A 19,302-nucleotide genomic window follows, 5' to 3' on the forward strand; every position below is an offset into this window, starting at 1 on the left:
TGCCTACAGTATTTCTCCTGCCTTTTCTAGCTCCATGAAAGATAGTTACCAAGGCACATAGCAGGTTGGAGCCAGTTATACTAGTTGGAAGTTTTAACAAGGCAGTTCCGTAACAAACGCTCTGCTAATGCCATTTTAGTTATATATTTTTTGACTTTATTCAGTCTGTTTAATTACTTACAACCATTTTTCCTTCCAGTTACAAGTTTTCTTGAAAACAAGTTATAATTAGAATGCTGTTTAGTAGCAGCTCACTCACATTTCAGAAAAACTGTAAGCACTTTTAAAATATATATCTAAAACAGCTAAACCTCACATACTTAAATTTGTCTTCTATTATTAAATAAGGGTTTTTTTTTCATTAATTGAAATAGAACAGACTCAATAGTATGGGAAACACATTTGGTATTTACATACAAAAATATAACTGCTCAGAGAAGATTCCAAAGCAAATTCCAAAGAAATTACAATATTCATATATAGGATGAAATCCTAGAAGGGAAAATTTCTCTGCTGTACCTCACCCACTCTCTGAGGATGCACCCATGCTGCATATTTAGCCAAGTTCCTGTAGTCTGTCCCCAGCGAGCCTTTGGCCTGGCTTATAGATCCTGGCCAGCCAGGCTCAGGGAATCCTCTCTGGCCCACAGAGAAGAGCGTGGATACTAGACTAGTAGCTGACTCTCAGTAAATACTGGGTTTATCACTTTCCTATCCTCTGCTTCAGCTCAAAATCAAACAGGATGTCTTAAAATATCTGTAGTTTAGGTGAACCTGTTTGACTTTCCTGAACACCATGAAGGAAATACCTCACACAATTAGTATTGTTTCAGCTGGTAGGAAGCAACTGATAAATACGAGAGAATAGTCTGCTGTCTGTCATTTGGGAGTCAAATCCCTAACCTAGCCTCAAAGTAACGGATTAGTAGATCTGTGCAAGAAAGTTCAGTGACAGATCATAAAAGCAGAAAACTAAGAAGCATTCAGTTGCCCAGATCATTTTCTCTTTTAGTGGAAAGAGCAGAGGCAGAACTGGAGCAACTCCAGAGGAGGGGATAAGGCAAGTACAGCAGTGGAGGGCTTGATTAAGATGAGGCACAGAGCACGGCTGTGCACCGAAAGGAAGTTAAATGACTAGAGAGGATTACTGTTTTTCACAAAGTATGTCTATTCTAAGCAGTTTCTTCTTCCTCAAGGGGGAAAAAAGAAAAAAAAAAGAGAGAGAGAGAGAGAGAGAGAGAGAGAGAGAGAGAGAGAGAGAAAGAGAAAGAGAGAAAGAGAGAGAAGCTGTATATTCATGGAGCATTTTGCCAGTTTGATTATCTCCTCAGGAAAAGCAGTTTGGGTTACTTTCAAGCAAGGACCTGTGGGAAACCAATTTCCAAACAAGCATGTCAAAATAGCACAGTACTCACTCCACAGGAAAAAACAAACTGTTAGTACTTTTTCCTAACTAGCTCCCCTCCACAACTCCCAAAAGTACTGCATACAAGTTAAGCAAAATACAGCCTACTGTATTAAAAAAGTAAAGAAATACACATTGCCTGTTTATTCCATTCAATTTCTGGGCAAAAACAGATGATGATCCTTAAATGAACGCTTTCCTCCATATTAATCAATTTTAAAGCAGTACTAACCTGAAAACTAACATTTCATATTTGATACTAAAATCTAGATGTTTATTCTAATAAAATAACAACAACAACAAAATCGATCAAGAGCAGCATCTTCTATTTTTACCAGGAGTATTATCAACCCAATGGAAATACTTTTAAGGTACAAATATAAGTTGTTAATAGCAGGTAATTTAGTAAGTTTTAATCTATACATCTTACCATGTCTCACTAACTTTCGATGTATGTGAAAACAGAAGATGTACTGGTGTTTTCTGACATCTTTGTAGCTTCTTTGTTTTACTCGAGCAACAGAAGAATCCTTTCCTGAGCACTCAATTTAAAAAATCCTGCTTTTCCAGAGAAATTTTCTATCAAGTTGATTTTTTCCTAGTGTTTTTTTAGTACAGTATAAGATAGCGTAATTGTTTTTAAAAGGCTAAATCCTATTTTCTATGTCCAAGTTACCACAACAAACATACCACCAATTGCCATTTCTGGGCAATTACACAAGGTAGATTCCATTCTTGGATAAAGTTGAATATATGAAATATATAGGAAATACTCTGTATTAACAAAGGGACCTTCAACAGCCAACACACAACTGGGCTGCTACTGTAATTATTTCCATCCTTGAAATGAGAGGCACTTTAAAAACACTGGCTTTCAGGATTAACTAATTCTTGGATCTGTCATCACACATTATTGCCAGGTAATATGCAACCAACTGTAGCTAATCACATATAAATGGCATTTGTTATGCAATCATGCAATATTTTATCCCATGTCCACATTATAAAACATGGTAAATGAGTACCAGTTTAAAAGGAATATAAGGCTACTGAAAATACACATGGCAAAATAAATTCTCATATACTTTATTGAAGTTTGGAAAATGTTTTAAACAAAATTTACCTATTACAATCTGTGCAATAGCACTCTCTCGGATGGGTAACAAAAGTTTTTTTTTTACTTTCAATTATTTCGTTCCTATGATATTTCACTTTCAAGAAGCCGCAAAAAGCATCTTCATTTAAAAAGCCTTCTGAGAATTAAGAAATCAAAATCATACTGACACTTCATCTTTAGTTTCACAGAAAGAAAATTTCATGAAACCTTGGTGTTGATTTCAGTGTATGATCTCTTTTAAGTTACACATTAAGAGTCTGTTTCATTAATTACCAGATGTTAAAAGCAACACAGATCAGCACAACAAAAGTCATTTTACAGAGGACTAAAAGATGTAGTCAGTTTACAGAACCCTGTGGTAAAATTACTAAAAAATACATTACATTAACAAAGACTGCAGTACAAAGACCATTTACAGCTTCATTATTTTTATGATTTCCTCAGCATTTTTAGTTTACACATTATAAAAGATGAAGGACCCCCCGCCCCCAACCTCTAAGAAAGCAAATAAGCACAGATACTTAAATTTATTCAAAGGCACTCAGCTTCTCTCTCTTCTTTTTTTTTTTTTTTGAATTAGCCAGGTATCAAGTTGATATTGCTTTCATTGTTTGTTGGCCGAATAGTCCTCTCAGTCATTAGAGCAACACGATGATAAATTATATGTGATGGCTAAGCTTCCCCTGAATCAGGTACTTATTTGGGATCTTTATTCTGTAATTAAAATATCCACATTTTACAAAATTCCTTGAGTCTACCAGGCTAAGCCTTTGGCCAACTTTGACTTTTTTTTCCCTTTAACACGCTGTGCCTTGAGCTTCTTTTTCTGCCTGGAATTCATCCATATTGGGTACTGTCCATGCTGGTCTAGAAGAGTTTTTTTGTTTCTTTTATTATCTGTGTCCATTTTGCAGTCATCTGAAAAAGAAAGGTATTTATAGTCAGTAAAACGCATGAATCAGCTTCATAGAAGCTATTTTATTACTAGATTCACAAGCATGATAAAAATATCTCTACACACAACACTATTTGTGCAGAAAGAGCTGAAGGCTTAATACTTCAAAAGTGCTTTCCAAAAGAATACAACTGCATCCAGGAACTTCAACAGCTGATAGTAAATATGAAGAATTTACCCTAAAGGCCCATGTCTAGGCAAGGCACCTTATTCTTCAGTCTGACATCTGTTCCAGTACTGTGCATCTAAAAACATTGTGTGTGGTCTCCATCAAAAGCTGCAACCATACAGGAAGCCGTAAGCTTACTGAAACATATGTACAATTAAACACTTTTTATGATGTAATGTTTAAGATCCAAGAAAGTTCTGAAAAACTAAATTAATTGAGTGGAAAGTGAAGACAGGTAAGCAGAAGACTAGAGAGAAAAGCTGAAATACAATGAAGGTATAAAGCATGAGCCAGTGATGCTACATTTGTCTCAAGTAAGCAAGCACAAAGTCAAGTCTAACCAGAGGCAGAAAGAGAGGGTTAATCTGTAGGACCAGGAAGACTGTATGTGATATGGTCACACCTGAGAGTGTTATCCCCAGCTAGCTAACACCATATGAACTGCATCTCTCAGTAAAACAAGGCTACAAAGGGAAAATCTTGTTTGTAAGAATAGAGTTGAACCATACTCTACTATTTCATTTCAAACTTATTTCCAAACCTTCCATGTCCAGCCCCAAAAGTTCAATCATGAGCTTTTACAGACATTCTGTTATGCCTGTCTGATGTTGGGAGACAAAGCTCATCAGGGTAACAACATGCAGCCAACATGTTGTTTCAACAGAGGAAGCATAAAGTGAAGCATGCAGGCAGTCTAGAGAAATCTGCGCCCCAGAGATGTGTTTAGAGAGCCCTAACGCCAAGACATGAATAGTTTTAGTCAGCAGAGAATCAGCACAGGGGTCTACTGCCAGCTGGCACAACCAAAGGCTGATCTGGCAAGGGATAGAGGCAGCAAAAGAGCCCCAGCTCCAGAGACCTCCTGAGACATCAGAAAAACGCAACATGAGGCCTTCTTAACAGTGTTGTTTTCCAAATGTCATAGAAGGAGAGATGGCCTGCCCCAGACCGAAGTGCCAGATGTTGAGAGCAGGGCTAACTTGGAAAGGGGAGAGAAGTTTGGGTAGATGCAAAGAATGCAGAAACAGGCAGTGAAAACTGCTACTACTCATATAAAGTGCAATTAGTTGGCAGTTCAGAGCTAAACTATCATACTTCTTTCTCTAGTAAGAGTAGCTAAAAGAAAGGATCATAGTACCAAGAAGTGTGAATAGCAAGCATCAGTAAGAATTTTACATTCAACAGGTTTTTCCATTATATAACAAGAAATAAGTCATCTCTCTCTCTCTCTCTCTCTCTCCCCCCCAGTTTCTCTCTTCTTTCTTCCAAATTGAGGCTTCCCAAACAAAGCAACAATCAACCAAAAAAAACCCCCACACAATCCATAGTAATGAACCAGGATATATAAATATCGGTTTGTTTTAGATCCCTTTGCCTTCAATAATTCATTCATAACTTTATATACAGTTAGTGTGTTGGACAAGGATTTCTGTCAAAGTCATCCTATTCTCAAATACAAAATAGATAAAAAACAAAAAAAACACCATCAACAAAATAAAGCACACACACTGTCCTAAGTGCCTTTACATAAGCGTCTTCTCCAGATTCCTGTCCTATCACATGAGCACAATTAAGCTGTTAAGGGAATTGGCTTTTGACTGCAAAAAAGTATATCCACAACATCAGCTTGTCAGCTGCAACATTTAACTAGACAAAGAAATAATCTGGAACAAAGAGTATCGGTGTTTACATAGTGCAATGTTTTCACCATACTTTGCAATCTCAAAGATTCTGTAGGAATCAGGAGCAGAAAAAACCCCACCGAACAGAAACGAGGCTCAAGGACATAAAGAAAAATCTATCAAAGGAGTGAAAGAAAGGGAAGGGGACAAAAAAGCTGGTACTAAAAACAGATTCAGGTATGATTATCTTGAAAGATGTCTGCATCTCCCACAAAGTTTTTTAAAAAAGCTACAAATTTTTTTCTGACTAAAGGCCAGCCAGATCTTCCATCATTTTTTCCTAATAACCTAAACTGAAAAAAATCATGTTGTGAAAAATACCCTAAATAACACATGAAAACATCCCTAATGCACCTATATACTTTCTTAGGCTGGTAAATATTCACCTATCACCTGATAGTCTATCTGGACAAGTCTTTTCCCATACTTTGGTCCTTTATAACATTTTGCAACAACATGAATTCCCTTTTATCCAGAAAAAGTTCGTGCTGAAAATACCTCTCAAAAAGGACACAATTCTTTATGAAATGTAGAAGTGTAGTATTTTTGAGGCTGCTAACACCTACAAAGGCTGGGTGAAATTGGCCACTGTGTACAAAAGTAACTACCAGATGTGGAAGGGGGTATAGGAATAATAAACAGACAGGCATTTCCTTCAGAAACTGAGTTTAAAGATGAAGATATTTCTTCCGGCTCCAGCATCAGTATCAAAAAGCTGATAACATTCCAAAACATTTTGGAACTCCGTTTGAAACAATCCTGTAAAAAAACAACTTTTACATCTGGTTTAGAAGACAAACCAGAACCACAGTCTTCTATCTCCACATCCAATACTATTTACAGGCTCTTCTATTCAACCTCACAATATTCCCCTATCTTTCCCAATTCCTAAGCCACTGACAAAACTAGCTGCACGACTGACAGCTTTTACTAGCATTATTTCAAATCCTTGCTGAGAGGATGCAACTAGTGTCTCAATAGACCTCTGCATCCCACACAAAAAGTCTACATCAGCAACATCACAACAGCTTAAGTGGCTAAGTTGGAGAAGAGAATCAGACTGATTTAGTTTGGACTACACTTTCAGCAAGGGAAGGCATCTTTTCTGATTCCCAACCTCTATGAAGCAATTTAAAACCTTTGTTTCCACTTAACCTGGATCACTTCTTTATAGACAACATCCTATACAAGGAGCAGAAAGAAAAATCCACTCCAGCACCATGTGCAACACAGCCTTAATCAGCCTGCAAAAACAGGTCCCTGCTGCCCCAACAGTAAGATATTACATTCAAAAAGGAAGAATCACTCCATCTTTCATAACATCTCTACAAAGTAATCTTAGCTTTAGGCCCAACTTTTAAATTTTTGGTTTCCTCCTTAGACTGGAAAGGAAATTGTGTCCTATTTCTGGCTTAACAGCCAAGATACTGATATGACTAGAGCAAATTGTTGCTCAGGAAAGTGATGAATTCTCATTCATCGGATGTTCTCACATAGGAATATCAATCCAGATGAGACTAAACGCTTTAAACCAAATGTTAGTAAGTTCAGTCCACAACTGACTGAATACCAAAGTTAAATTGCTAGGTGGCCAGATTCAACAATTTAGTAGCATATCTTTGTCTTTAAAAGTTAAAATTTTTCCTTTTCAAATCACTGCTCTAAACCTCCAACAAACAACTTTAGTCACGAGAGTGAAAATCAGGGGAATAATAACAACACTGCAGGATGTCCCTGCATTAGGAGGGCAGCAACAGGAAAAACTGAGGCAACGCAAAACAACCCCAGAAAAGGGAGGATAAAAGACGTCCCCGGCACAGAAAAAGGCAGGTCTCGGCAGTCAACGGCGCGCCGGGCCAACGCAGCACCCCTCGGGGTCTGCGCTAGTTTCTCCGCAGGGCCCCGTAACTTCAGCGCCGCCAAGCGACAGCTCAACTCACCCCCCTGCTCGAGGACCTTCCGCGGGGGGAGGACGGTCGCCACCTCCTTGACCTCCTCCATGACCACGTCCGCGTTGGTTCGCAGGATGCTTTTCAGCCTCTCCAGCTCCTTGGGCGCGTTCTTCTTCCTCTTCTCCGCCCGCATCTTCCTCTTCCATTTGCTCCTCAGGCTCTTCGCCATGTCCTGGGGGGGGGGGGGGGAAGGGAGGGGGGGGGGGAAGGTGAGGGCCCGGAGCCGCCCGCCGCGGGGAGCCCCCCCGAGAAGCCGTTAAGGCCGCGCGGGGCGCCGCTGCCGCCCTTCCCCCCTCCCCCCAACGGCCCGCGCGGAAGGGGGGGGGGGGCGCGAGGCTCCCCCACCCCCCACTCACCGCCGCCGCGCACGAGGTCCGCCGCCCACCCGCACGCCGCGCGCCGCCGCGGTCTGCGCATGCGCGGGCCGGCGCACGCGCGCGACGTCACGGCAGTCACCTGAGGCGGGCGAAGCCTTCGCTTCCACAGAGCTTCCCCCCCGCCCCGCCCCAAGGAACGGCAGGCTCTACCGTAAACCTCCCAGTGCGTGGGCACCCCAACGTTTCAGGGGCGTGCCCCGCTGCCGTATTTCCACACCAGCCCGCCTGCGCGCCGGCGCTGCTCTCTGCCTTCGCAGGGCTGCGGGGATGGACGAGAAAACGAACACATCCCCTCACAAGGAAAAAGTGAAGCTTTATTTTTGGCTACTTCCACACATTTCTCAAAGAAACCTTAAGACAGAAAAGAGAAATCATCACACTGGCTCAAAACAAACAGTGCAGACTTCTTTTGTCAGCATCCCCCAGTAAAATTTAGAGCATGGAAAGTACACATGGCCAAGAAACAAACTGTTTTTTTTTAAAAGCCAGAAATACGTATCACTGCCTCTTCATCACTGACTTCAACATTAAATATTAAGCAAGCAATCATTTGAAAAAATTTTTACGCTGCCTGCCATTTCAGAATTTCAACAGCCTGGAAAGCAGCCACATCATGGTGCTCCTGCCCAATTAGCAAGCATTTGCCTGCCAAGTGATGGTTTTCATTTCTCATTCTCAGCCCCCTGAAGTTCTCCTCTCCACAGAGCTGCAAGAAAAGACTAAAGATTTTGCAATTTTTATTGACAGATGATTAATCTTCATATACGCAAGTTGGTAAGATGCCAGATTCCCTCTTTAAATTTTTCAGAATACTTAAAGATAGGCAATAAATTACTCTTAATAAAAGAAGAACATTCCCTTGAAGCAGTTTAATACTCTCCTTGCTTACATAGCAATTTGGAAGCCTGCTACAGGACCTCTCTTTTAGAGAGGGTGTTCCATTTTAGCAAACAAACAAACGAACAAAACCAAGAGAAATGCTTAGCTTAGTAAACCATTGCACAATTATAAACTGAGGGTACCTTTATGCTATACACATATAACCCCAAGGGCACCATTTCCAGCAGCTACAGAATAGCAGATAGAGGCTTTCTGATAGCTTATTCTAGAGAAACCAGATGCTGTCAAATGTTTTGATCATGAATTATAGAAAGTGCAAATTAAGTTAAGTAATTAAAGTGCCTGAAATGGCCACAACTTGTTAACTAACACAGATATTCTGGAAAAGAATTTTCAGCTACATGAAAAGCCTTTTATTTCTAGGGAGAGATCAATACTGATGGAATGAAAAAGTAATAAAGATGCAGCCTCTCTAGAAGATAAAACCACACAGTTTGTAGATCACCCACACCAACACTATTAGGGTACTTAACTTTATATATGCTATATTCAAACCATCCTGCATTTGATTATTTTTTATTAAATGCCTCTAGTAAACGCAGCAGGTGTAAGAACAGATTGATGATGTCCAGGTAGAGATTGATTGCAGCCAATATGTACTCTTCAGGGGATAATTTGTGCATCAGCAAATGAGTGTCATAAATAATAAATCCACAGAACAGAAGTGCTCCAGCAGCAGCAAAGACCAACTCCATTGTCTCACTATAAAAAAACAGCTAGAGGCAAATAAAAGAATGAAAAGACATTTGTAAATTTCATTTTCTTTTTAATATAAAAATCTCTGTGAAAAAATATGCCAAATGTAAAACAGAAGTCTTGTGTCAGTACAAGACATAAAATATACAATCTTTTTACTGTTGAATACATACAGATACAACATTACAATGACATTTCAATGTTCTTATTGCATCTAGCCTCCAGTTACACAGCCTCTTTAACTGGGTAATGTATATCTTTGTAAGAAAGAGGAAGTTCTGATCTCCAGAACAGAAGCCAATTATCCAATTAAAAACCTGCTATCTTCCCCATTCTCCCAGTCAAGTGAAAAACTCTGCCAATCAACTGAAACAACACTTATATTAGCAAAAGCAGTATCCAACAAATTTGAATTTGAAAAGAATGGTTAAAAGATCACCGTATAATACGACAGTAATGAACCTGGCTAGGAATAATTTTTCATGAAAGTACATTGAACTGTCCAATTTTTTTTTGTTATAGGATAAGTTAGTAAAATATTTAAGTTGAATAATATTTTTAATCTTACCCTCAAGAACCCTGAGATGATTAAAATCCACAAACAAGCAAAGAGCCTGAAAAAAAAAGAAACTGTGAGCAACAGTATTAACTTTGCTTAAAACTTCTTCCCTTCCTAATAAACCATTTTACAATATTTAGCCCATAAAAATGTCCAAAAAGCTTAGATGTCAATTGTTCACTGTTTCAGCAGTAAAACTCTGTTGCAGAGAGCAGTCAGAACTGATGGCAGAAATTGACTTTATATTTGAATCAACTCCCTTCAGTCTCGGCAACAAATCCAGACAAACTAGTCCTTTAGTGTAGTACTACAGTTTTAAGAATCATAATCACACTAAGGACTGCTATGGTAAAAAGAATTTCTTATCAAGAGAGCAGCACTGCAAAAAAATAATAATTTAAGATAAATAACACCCTCAACATTCATTTGAAGCAGGGTAGTTTCTATTGATCTGCACTCATTCTTATAACTACAAAACTTGCTACCTCCCCCTCAAAAAAAAACCCAAACAAATAAACAAAAAAATTGCACAAAACACAATACTGTAACAAAAACATCATACCCTGCTCCAAATTTGCTGAAGTCTCTCTTTGATTGCAAGGTATATGCAGTCAGTCCAAGGAATACAGCAGAAGTAAGAATAAAAGCTTGGAAGACGATGGATACATCATAGAAACTCACTGTAAACAAAAAAGTAAATTGCCATTTAAATGAAATATGCTATGTAATTGTTATCTGTCAATGAAATAGAAGTTCAGACTTTAACAATCTTTATTTGTGAACGAAGAAATAAAATTATGCCTGAACTTATCTTTGCACTTCAAGATGAATGCACAGGATGCACTGGCCCTTGCCTTAGCTAGGTTTGACATTTATGGTGTAGCTGTAGTCTTTTAAAAGGAGATAACAGATCTTCTGTACTCATAATAAAAACAGTATTTTAATTATTGACATGCAAGATTGTAAATAAAAAAGAAAATTTAAATTTTTCATGATACTGATACAATATAAAAATCCCAACACAAGCAATCCTTGGAAAAAGCTCAGAAGAATTGTGACTAGGAGGGTAGAAAGGGATAAGTAGTTGGAGTTTTTCCTCCCTTCTTGCCTCCTCAACCTTCCTTTCCCTAAATTACTCTTTTTTTGTAGGAGGCCAGAAACCACAACACAGAGGTTTCATTTTATGCTATAACTACAGGACAAGGTGACGCCAGGTCTTCCCTCTCCCCACATCCTGCTGGCCCTTGAGCCATTGCCTCCCTCAACAGATGCTACAAAACTCTCCAACTAAACACAGTTCTCTTAGGGTAAGAAGAGAGGAGATATGAAAATGTTTCACTTGCAGATCAGCTCTGCTCTGCTGCAGCATGTTAGTAAGAAGTGCCTTATAAGAAAGGACACATCTGCCAGCTGTACTGAAAGAAAAGGACAGCACAGCTCACTTCAGGTTTGCACAATTTCAGCTCTGGATTGCAGAAGCTATCCAGGTCTGGAAAAAGACAGGAGATGGAAGTGAAATAGAATGAAGCCAAAGAAGGCCAGAAAGATTAGCATTACCATCCTGAATCAGCAACTAATAATCTTGTTTTCACATATATTCAGAATCCTAATATTGACATGGTATCGTTATAGAAAAAGCACAAAGCTATTCAGCACTGGCACAAAGAAAGTGTGTGTGAGGGGGAAGGATATTAAAAAGAATCTTTTCTCCTATTACTGCCACTCCAGTCAGTTGTAATACACTGGAATTACAGAAATTACTATTTGTATTTAATAGATAAAGGGCGTTCAAAATCCAGTTTCCTCCCTTGATTACCAGGTGTTTGCTAAATTCACATCACTGTCATTAAAAATTTCAACTAGTGGATTTATTATCCTTTTAGTCACATCTGGAAATCTCAGGTGGCAATGAGTATAACACATTGAATTACTTTTCCAACTTCTGTTAAAAAAAAAAAAAAAAAAAAAGACAATACAAGGATGACAATCATTTACCTGTAATAGCAACTGTCAGTGCTTCCAAAAGGGTCTACAAAAGAAGAAATAAAAAATTGGAAGGAGTAAAGAAAAAAATTATAGGAACTTAATATACCCTAAGTCCTATACCCTACAATCTCAGTATGTATTACATAAACATGTTATTACACACAAAAATTTAACAAGAGGGCTAAATTTTCAGCAAAATAATGCCACTGTCTTACTATGTTGAAGTTGTTGTTGCATATACAAAGAATAGGACATAAATCAAAAATGAGTAAGAAACACACCCTACAGAAAATTGTCATTTTGGTCTTTTATTAGGCACACAGCATTAAGTAATGTGCTTATTACACTTGCAAACAATTCAAGGGTAATAAAATTTTCTCAGAGCTGGTTTTATTAGAAATGAACTATTTTCAGCTTTCTATATACTTCTCAGTATTTGAAATACTGTCATCCAACATTTTTAAACTCTTATTAGACAGCTAAGTACCTGCATCAACTCTCCCATCCACCCTTCTTTTGAAGCAGAGCTGTAAATCAAACATACTATTAATGTCTGGGCCCAAGGCTAGTAAGAGCCATGAGTTTTTCCTAAAAAGCAATTCCAAATTAAATTTCATTACAAGAAAATATGAGAATAGTATCTATGGCATGAAGCAAGAGGTCAGAAAGCTTTCAACCCATAATTTGTGTAAGCCAATGGGAGCAGCAAAATGTTTTAAAAAAACAAACTCTCATTGAATCTAATATTCAACTCTAATATTCTTCCTAGAAAAATGAGCTAGAGGCTATCTAGGAACAACCTGTAGACAGAACATTCAAACAATAATTTAATATTTTGTAAGTATACAGAAGGTCTTGCAAGAAATACAAGAAAAATCAGCCACCATTAGTTTGATTTAAGGAAGTGATCAAAGTGAAAGGTATTCTAAGGACTGTTAAAAAAATGAATTTATGTAGATACTTACAAATCCAAAAAGGAGGTATAAATTAACAGGATGCTGGTGTCTGTAGAGTGTCAATGCTAAGATTATAGCCAAGGATCCAAATGCAGACATCAAAAGTAAGGCAGGCCTGTAAATTTTCATACAATAATCAGAATATTTCAAACAGTAATGAAAGTATTATATCAAACCAAGTTCTTAAGTGATTATCTGGATAAAGATACTGCTTTATATAACCTAAGTAAATATAGAAAAAGGTTTTAAAGTAAAACCACCCTTGAACACATCACCTTAGGTACTCAGATAAAAACTATATGGCTACAGGTAAAGGTAATTTTTTTCATATTGAAGTTACAAATTGTTCAAGAGTCCATCGCCTGGAGATGAGCCTGTACGAAGAGGAAAAATATACCTGTACTGAACATACAGTTTTAAAATACATATGTAGTATTCTGCCTATTTTAAAACTCCATATTCAGTGAACCGTTATTTAATAAGCACCTGAATGCAACAAGCATGGGCACTAATATCACTGAAGCAAATCAGTACTGACCAGTAACTGCTGCTACAATTAAATCACACAAGCAGCCCTCCAAGAAAAAAAACAAGATCAAAACCAAACACGAAACACAAAAGTCTCAAGTAAGCAGAAGGATCTTCAGTGTCAAATTTAAGTATAAACTGTAGTTCTATGAACTCTATTTTATATAATAATACAGAAACTTTCATATAACATTTGACACTCCTTTGTTAGGGCTACGAAGCAAGTGAAAGTAAAAGCAAAGTCTACAAGTGCACTTGGGAAACTGAAATGAAAACAGAAGCTGCACTCTGTTCTCTATTTTCCCACAGTCTTTCCAGTCTTCAAAACGAGTCTCAAACTCTTTTTTTTTTTTCCTCATGGCAATTTTAGAGGCAAGAAATAAGTCCACTGGAATTTTAGAAGACTAGTTTATGAAGGAAAAAAAAGTGTGTGTGGGGGATGGAATAGGGGAAAAAATGATTTGTCAGTTTGGAACAAGTGCCTAAAGCAACAGTATTCCAAACAGAATCTAAGAGTAGATATTTAGAAAGACCATAAAATGTCACTGAGATGTACTGCAACCGATGTATGGGTTTTCACAGCATAAATATTAATCTGTAATTACTAAAGTTGCTAATCACTAATTAAAAAATTAAAATAAATTCTGTTAGCTACAGAAAAAACAAGAATTGTCAGAGAAGAAAAGCTATGTTCTAATCAATTCCAAAAATCTCTATTATAGAATCAAAACAGAGTATATAAAAGTGATTAGGAATACAGAAGTATTCCAGAGTAACTACAGAAACAACATGTTACACACCAATAAATAGTTCCACTTCAGTTTGGTATCTACCTTTCATGCACAAATGTCTGAAGTCCAGTACTGTAAAGAAAAATTGCAGATGTGACTGTGGTCAAAAGAACTTGAACTGAAAGAATGCTGTAGACTTTCCGTAGAAAAGCTAGAATAAGGAAAATAAAAACGAGATCAATTCTGAGTTGCACGTATAAACCTCAACAGTAAACCAAATACAAGTTTGCTCTATGCTATGGTACTATAAGAAACAGTTTACTTATTAAAAAAAGATAAAAAGAACACAGAGAAAAGTCATAAAAAGCCATTTTTTCAAAAATTCTGATACAATATTTCACAAAACATTTCATGCATTCCGGGGGGTCTTTATCTAAACAATAAAGATTACAAAAGGAATAAAACAGAATTTGAGAGAAATTTACTTCAGACTATTTTAAAAACTACATATACATAATCTCATTAAGAAATTACTAAAAGTACACCTTTTCTGTCACTTTACCAGGTCCATATGAAGGACCTAAATGAAGAAAGATTGGCTGTCTCTCATGCAACTTCCAAATTATATATTTTTCTTAAATAATAAAAAAACTTTATAATAACATTCATTGGACCTTTAGAATTATATTTATAATAACATCTATTTGGCCATCTTGGACATTTACAATAATTCAGAATTTTCACTGCACTGAACAGATTTCCACAGACTGCTACAAAATCTCAAAATTAAGCTAATAGGCTAATTTTTGAGTGGAAGAGTGGTTCAGGACACTCCATGACTGCATGGAGTAGACACCTGCTGTATGTAACACATTTCAGGCCTACGTATTAGCAGCAGAGCCATATTCCATGGCCACTAACATAATCTTTTAGCACCCAGATGCTTCAGCTGAAGAGACGACTTTTTAACCTCCACAGAAGAAACTGGAAACCTCCTGCCTTGGGGGGAATTATTCTAATTATGGGCACCAGTGTTAACGTCTACACGTCTTGCACATCAAAGTTTAAAGCGAATCAGCAAACCAAGCTGAGGCAAACCAAGCCTGAACCGTATATTGGGTTAATTCCTCTGATGCAAAGAGCCACCCACCCCCGACCTTCGCACACTAAAACGAGAAACCGCGGCCCTTTGCCGACCACTGATCTCTCCCGCTCTGTGCCTCAGAGGGGATTAAAGGATGCCCAGGCTCCCCCCGCACGCAGGCAGCCTTCAGACAGAAGGTTAGAAAGGCTCCAGGGCGAGGGGGCAGGGAGAGGGGAGCCGCTGGGATGCGCTGCCGCGCCGCGCCCGCTGACGGCCGAGCACGGGAAGGCAGCGGCGGCCTCGCTGCAAGCGCGGGGACGCGACGGGACCGGCGGCGCCGCGCTCATCTCCCCCGACCCCACAGCCTACCCATGCGGATGTGGACGCTGGCCGAGGCCACGTTGCTGCCGTAGTTGAAGTCATCCTCGATGGAGCTCCGCGGGTAGCGCTGATCCACCCCCGCCATCGCCGCAGCCTCCTCGCCGAGCAACGGCACCGACGCTCGCTTCCGGGCGAGGCAACGGCGCTCCGCAGCGCCCAGCCGGCCCCGCAGTCGATCGGCGGAGCTCATCGATCGCCGCCGGGCCGTTGGGAGGCGCGAGGGCGCTGCGACGGCGGCCGCGCCCGCGGGGGGCGGGGGCTGCGCGCCGGGCCGGGCCGGGCCGGGCGGCGGGCGAGCAGGTCGCCACCGGCCCGCGGGCCGCTGCAGGGCCTCCCCCGAGGGGGAAGCTGGGCTGGTTGTGTGCCGTATCCTTCGAGGTAAACTCCGCCGAATTGACTAGGACGCGAAGATCTCGGCGCTTCCCAGAAGTCACGTAGCACTTTGCACGACCAGCAATAAGAGCTGCTTCCTTGTAATTTCGGAATTGCCCCCCTTCCCCCGGCAAAGTTACCTGAAATTGTAATTTCCCGTTCATGAATTCACTAAAGATGCTGTTCTGGGTGATGTGATGGGGAACGTAAAATGTTATTTCTTAAACTCATACCAAGAAATTGAAGTGATAGACACTTCAGAAGTGTATGTAATAGATTCGACTGAAATAAAGTGATTTTGAAAATTGAAAAATTGTGGCCTCTAATGTACTCAGAGTCTCGAGGGAGAAGTAAATACATTTTATGATTCTGTGATGAAATAACTCTGAGCAAGGTTCTTCCACTGAGGTGACATAAGATGCTACGTTTTGGTCACAGATACAAAAAATATGAACATTATTTTATATTCTAGGAAATATTTATGGCTTGCCTAACATCATTTTGTGTTTTAGCTGCTGTAGAGCAGGATCTTCCAGCTTTTATTTGGCATTCTGAGATTTATGCACTGTTCACAGTGCTGGATAGTAACTCTGTTGAAAAAATTACACTATCAGCTTCATTGTGAATCCCTTTGTAGAGAACATTAGTGATGTTCTCTCAGAACAAGCATTTAGAGTTCTGGGCAAGCTTCCAGTGATGCTTTCTCCTGATACATATGGTGCAATTTCCTTTAAAAAGCTTACCATAATCCACTTAATTCTGTACCTAAACTAGTAAAGTCTCGTGACTATTGTCCTGACATCTCAAGATTTTTGTGTTGGGTTTGGGAGCAAATGCTGTTTTCACTCAAATGGCTTATAGCCGCTTGCTGGATACAGAGATCCTGATTGCTGTTAATGTCCAGACACTGAAGCAAACAGGTTTGTAATCACACAGCACTTCGGCCATCAGCAGCTGTAGTGCAGAGACAGTATGCATGAAGATGAAAGCTGCAAGCTACTTGTGATGAATGTTTCCTGGAGAGAAAGTGGATTACCATTTTAGGGGATTTAGAAATGAGCTCTGATCCAAGAGAAAGGATCATGCAAGGAGCCAGAGCATGGTGCTCACAGAATTTCCACATGACAAAGGCCTACAGATTCTGAGTGTCAGTTCTCACATGTGGCAGGGTAACACCAAATTAGCATTCAGGTTCACAGCCCCCAGCAGCTAAGTCTAGACCTTTATGTTTCCGGTGAGGTATCTTGATGATGCTCCCCCACTTTTTTGTTAGTGCTAGATGTTGCTGGTCAGCATAATCGGTGGTTCCTGGTGCAAGTCAACATAGGAGCTGTCAAGTATTAACTTTGCCAGCCCAGGTACTGGCCATCACCAGCAACTGGCTAATTGCATGGTAGTCTGTACCCCAGCTGCCAGGAAGGTTGCCTCAGATGCACACTGCTGGAAGTTTTCATGCTACAGGTTGGAACATTTTGTAGGGCAGAAGATTTTGCTGACGGATTTATATTTTAGGGGCTTCCAAACTTTATTCATGGCCTCAAGCCTTTGAGATGATTAGAAGAAAAGAATGAATTTCCTTATAGCTCCCAAGGCTGACTGAGAGCAGTAACATAAAATGAGCTGAAAATAACTGCAGTGATAAGCTGTTGTGAAAATCGTATCTTTTTTCTTTTTCATTAAAAAAAACAGAATTTTTGCTATCAGGACTATGATGACCTTCATCGAAGTTGCAGTTCTCCCTTTTAATTTGAGAGGCTGTTTATTCTCTGCTTCTGTCACTTAAAAAGGCCTTTTTAACATATTTGTATAGCAAGGAATACTTGCTCAGCAGTATCTTGAGTACCTGCTACATGACATGGTAGGATGCTTTTGGAAAGCTGAAAAAAGGTGCTACTTTATAATGAAGCTGAAAACTGCTGTGCACTATTTGTCTCTTGTGATAATTGCTAGCTATTTGGCAGAGTCCATTTCTCACTTTGGGGTGAGAAACTGAAACTTTCAGAGCATTATAATAGAATAGACTCCTGCAAACTGTTGTAAATAGTCTGAATGTAGGGTAAGTTTTGCTGAGCGTGTCTACTTAAAAAGCTAGGATCTGAAAACAATTGAGATTTTTAATGCTTTGCAGGATATCATAAATTTCTGTATGCGAGTTCAGTGGTAGTTCTTTCATGTTCTAGTTGAGTTTATCTGTAATATTTTATTTGAAAACAAACTTTATTGTACTTAAGAGGAAGATGTCATTTCAAGAAATGTTAGCATTCTTCTCAGATACAACCTTAGTGAACAACAAACATTACAAATAACAAAAAGATTTGCTTAACAAAGCTGAACTGATTTTTACCCATAGGGAAGTTTACCCATTACATAAAGCAGTGCACATAGTGCAAGCTTTCTGCAGTATCACACTGTGTATGTGGAACACATGCCTACAAATGTGCATTGAATGTGTTTGTGATTTAAGGGTATCACTGTGGAATTTCTGCCTAAAAGCTTTGTCTCGGTTTTAGGATGGCAAAGAATAGAGATACCGCTTCACCGGTAGCACCAAAAGCAGAGTCCCCAAGTTTTCTTCATTTGCATGAGGTAGGAGCAGAGGTGGAGGTGCTGGTGAGTGGCCTGGAGGGAATCGCAAGGAGCTCCATCCGTCTCTGTTGGTGCAGGGCACGGCAGGGCTGGAGCTGATCACTAATGCTCCCTCCCGCGCGCCTCTCTGCCGTCGCATTGGCTCCAGCAGCTGCTCTCAGGCTAAGCTCTCTTTAGCTGTCTGGGTTTCTTTCTCTTTACAGGAAGAGTTTGTTCTTCTTGCTATTCCTTACAGCCATCTGTCTCTCTTCTGGAAGAATATACCTCCTTCCCTCTGCTTTCTCTTTTCCTTTCTGTGATATTATTCAGTGATGACCAAGCAACACACTGGGATAGTTTAGCTTAAGGAAGAGAAGGCTGAAAGAGAGATATAGTAGCCTTCAAATACTTTACAAAAGGCTGTTGCAATTCTCCAGTTCTGGAGAGAGTATTAATTGAGAGGCAGTGTGGCTTAAACCATAGTAAGGAAGATTCAAGGTGAAAAGTTGAAAACTTTCTAAGAGTAAGCAGCATAAAGCAGTGGAATAGTTTACCTGGGCTTAGGCACATTTTGGGAGATAGGCGTCTGTAGAAAACAGGAGCGCCCATGTACACACTTCTGGGCACTCGCCTTCCACATGGAGGATGTTAGCCTGGTGTAAGCACTAAGAAGCGGCAAAGAGCTTATTTGGAAAGGCAAGAGCAAGGGCAGCAAAAGATTCAATGAGGTTACTCACAAGTACAGTCTGCCAAGGTTGGCTACAGAATGGGAAGGGGAAATTTATTTACAGCTTCAGTGTTGATAAACTCTGCAGTTTTCATGCCAAAAGAGAGCATCATCCTTGCTTAAAGATTTTTTTCTCTGATTTGCAGGCACACACAGAATG

At 39.5% G+C, this 19,302-nt stretch overlaps 2 protein-coding genes across 2 annotated transcripts; both read right to left on the reverse strand.

Annotated features, from left to right (window-relative positions):
- Nucleotides 1-1,714: 1,714 nt before the first annotated feature.
- LLPH (LLP homolog, long-term synaptic facilitation factor) lies at nucleotides 1,715-7,699 on the reverse strand. Its single transcript, XM_062567617.1, has 3 exons — nucleotides 7,637-7,699; nucleotides 7,269-7,452; nucleotides 1,715-3,440 (listed from the first exon to the last, which is right to left on the reverse strand). Exons 2-3 carry the CDS (start codon nucleotides 7,447-7,449, stop codon nucleotides 3,277-3,279), a joined length of 345 nt encoding a protein of 114 aa, XP_062423601.1. The 5' UTR covers nucleotides 7,450-7,452; nucleotides 7,637-7,699; the 3' UTR covers nucleotides 1,715-3,276.
- A 251-nt stretch (nucleotides 7,700-7,950) lies between these two features.
- On the reverse strand, nucleotides 7,951-15,601 carry TMBIM4 (transmembrane BAX inhibitor motif containing 4). The gene is made up of 7 exons (XM_062567625.1): nucleotides 15,467-15,601; nucleotides 14,116-14,224; nucleotides 12,764-12,869; nucleotides 11,808-11,841; nucleotides 10,375-10,492; nucleotides 9,822-9,867; nucleotides 7,951-9,273 (listed from the first exon to the last, which is right to left on the reverse strand). Exons 1-7 carry the CDS (start codon nucleotides 15,561-15,563, stop codon nucleotides 9,067-9,069), a joined length of 717 nt encoding a protein of 238 aa, XP_062423609.1. The 5' UTR covers nucleotides 15,564-15,601; the 3' UTR covers nucleotides 7,951-9,066.
- Between the last annotated feature and the right edge of the window lie 3,701 nt (nucleotides 15,602-19,302).

Source organism: Rhea pennata, chromosome 1 (genome assembly GCF_028389875.1).
Source record: "Rhea pennata isolate bPtePen1 chromosome 1, bPtePen1.pri, whole genome shotgun sequence".
In the NCBI taxonomy this organism is placed as follows: Eukaryota; Metazoa; Chordata; class Aves; order Rheiformes; family Rheidae; genus Rhea; species Rhea pennata.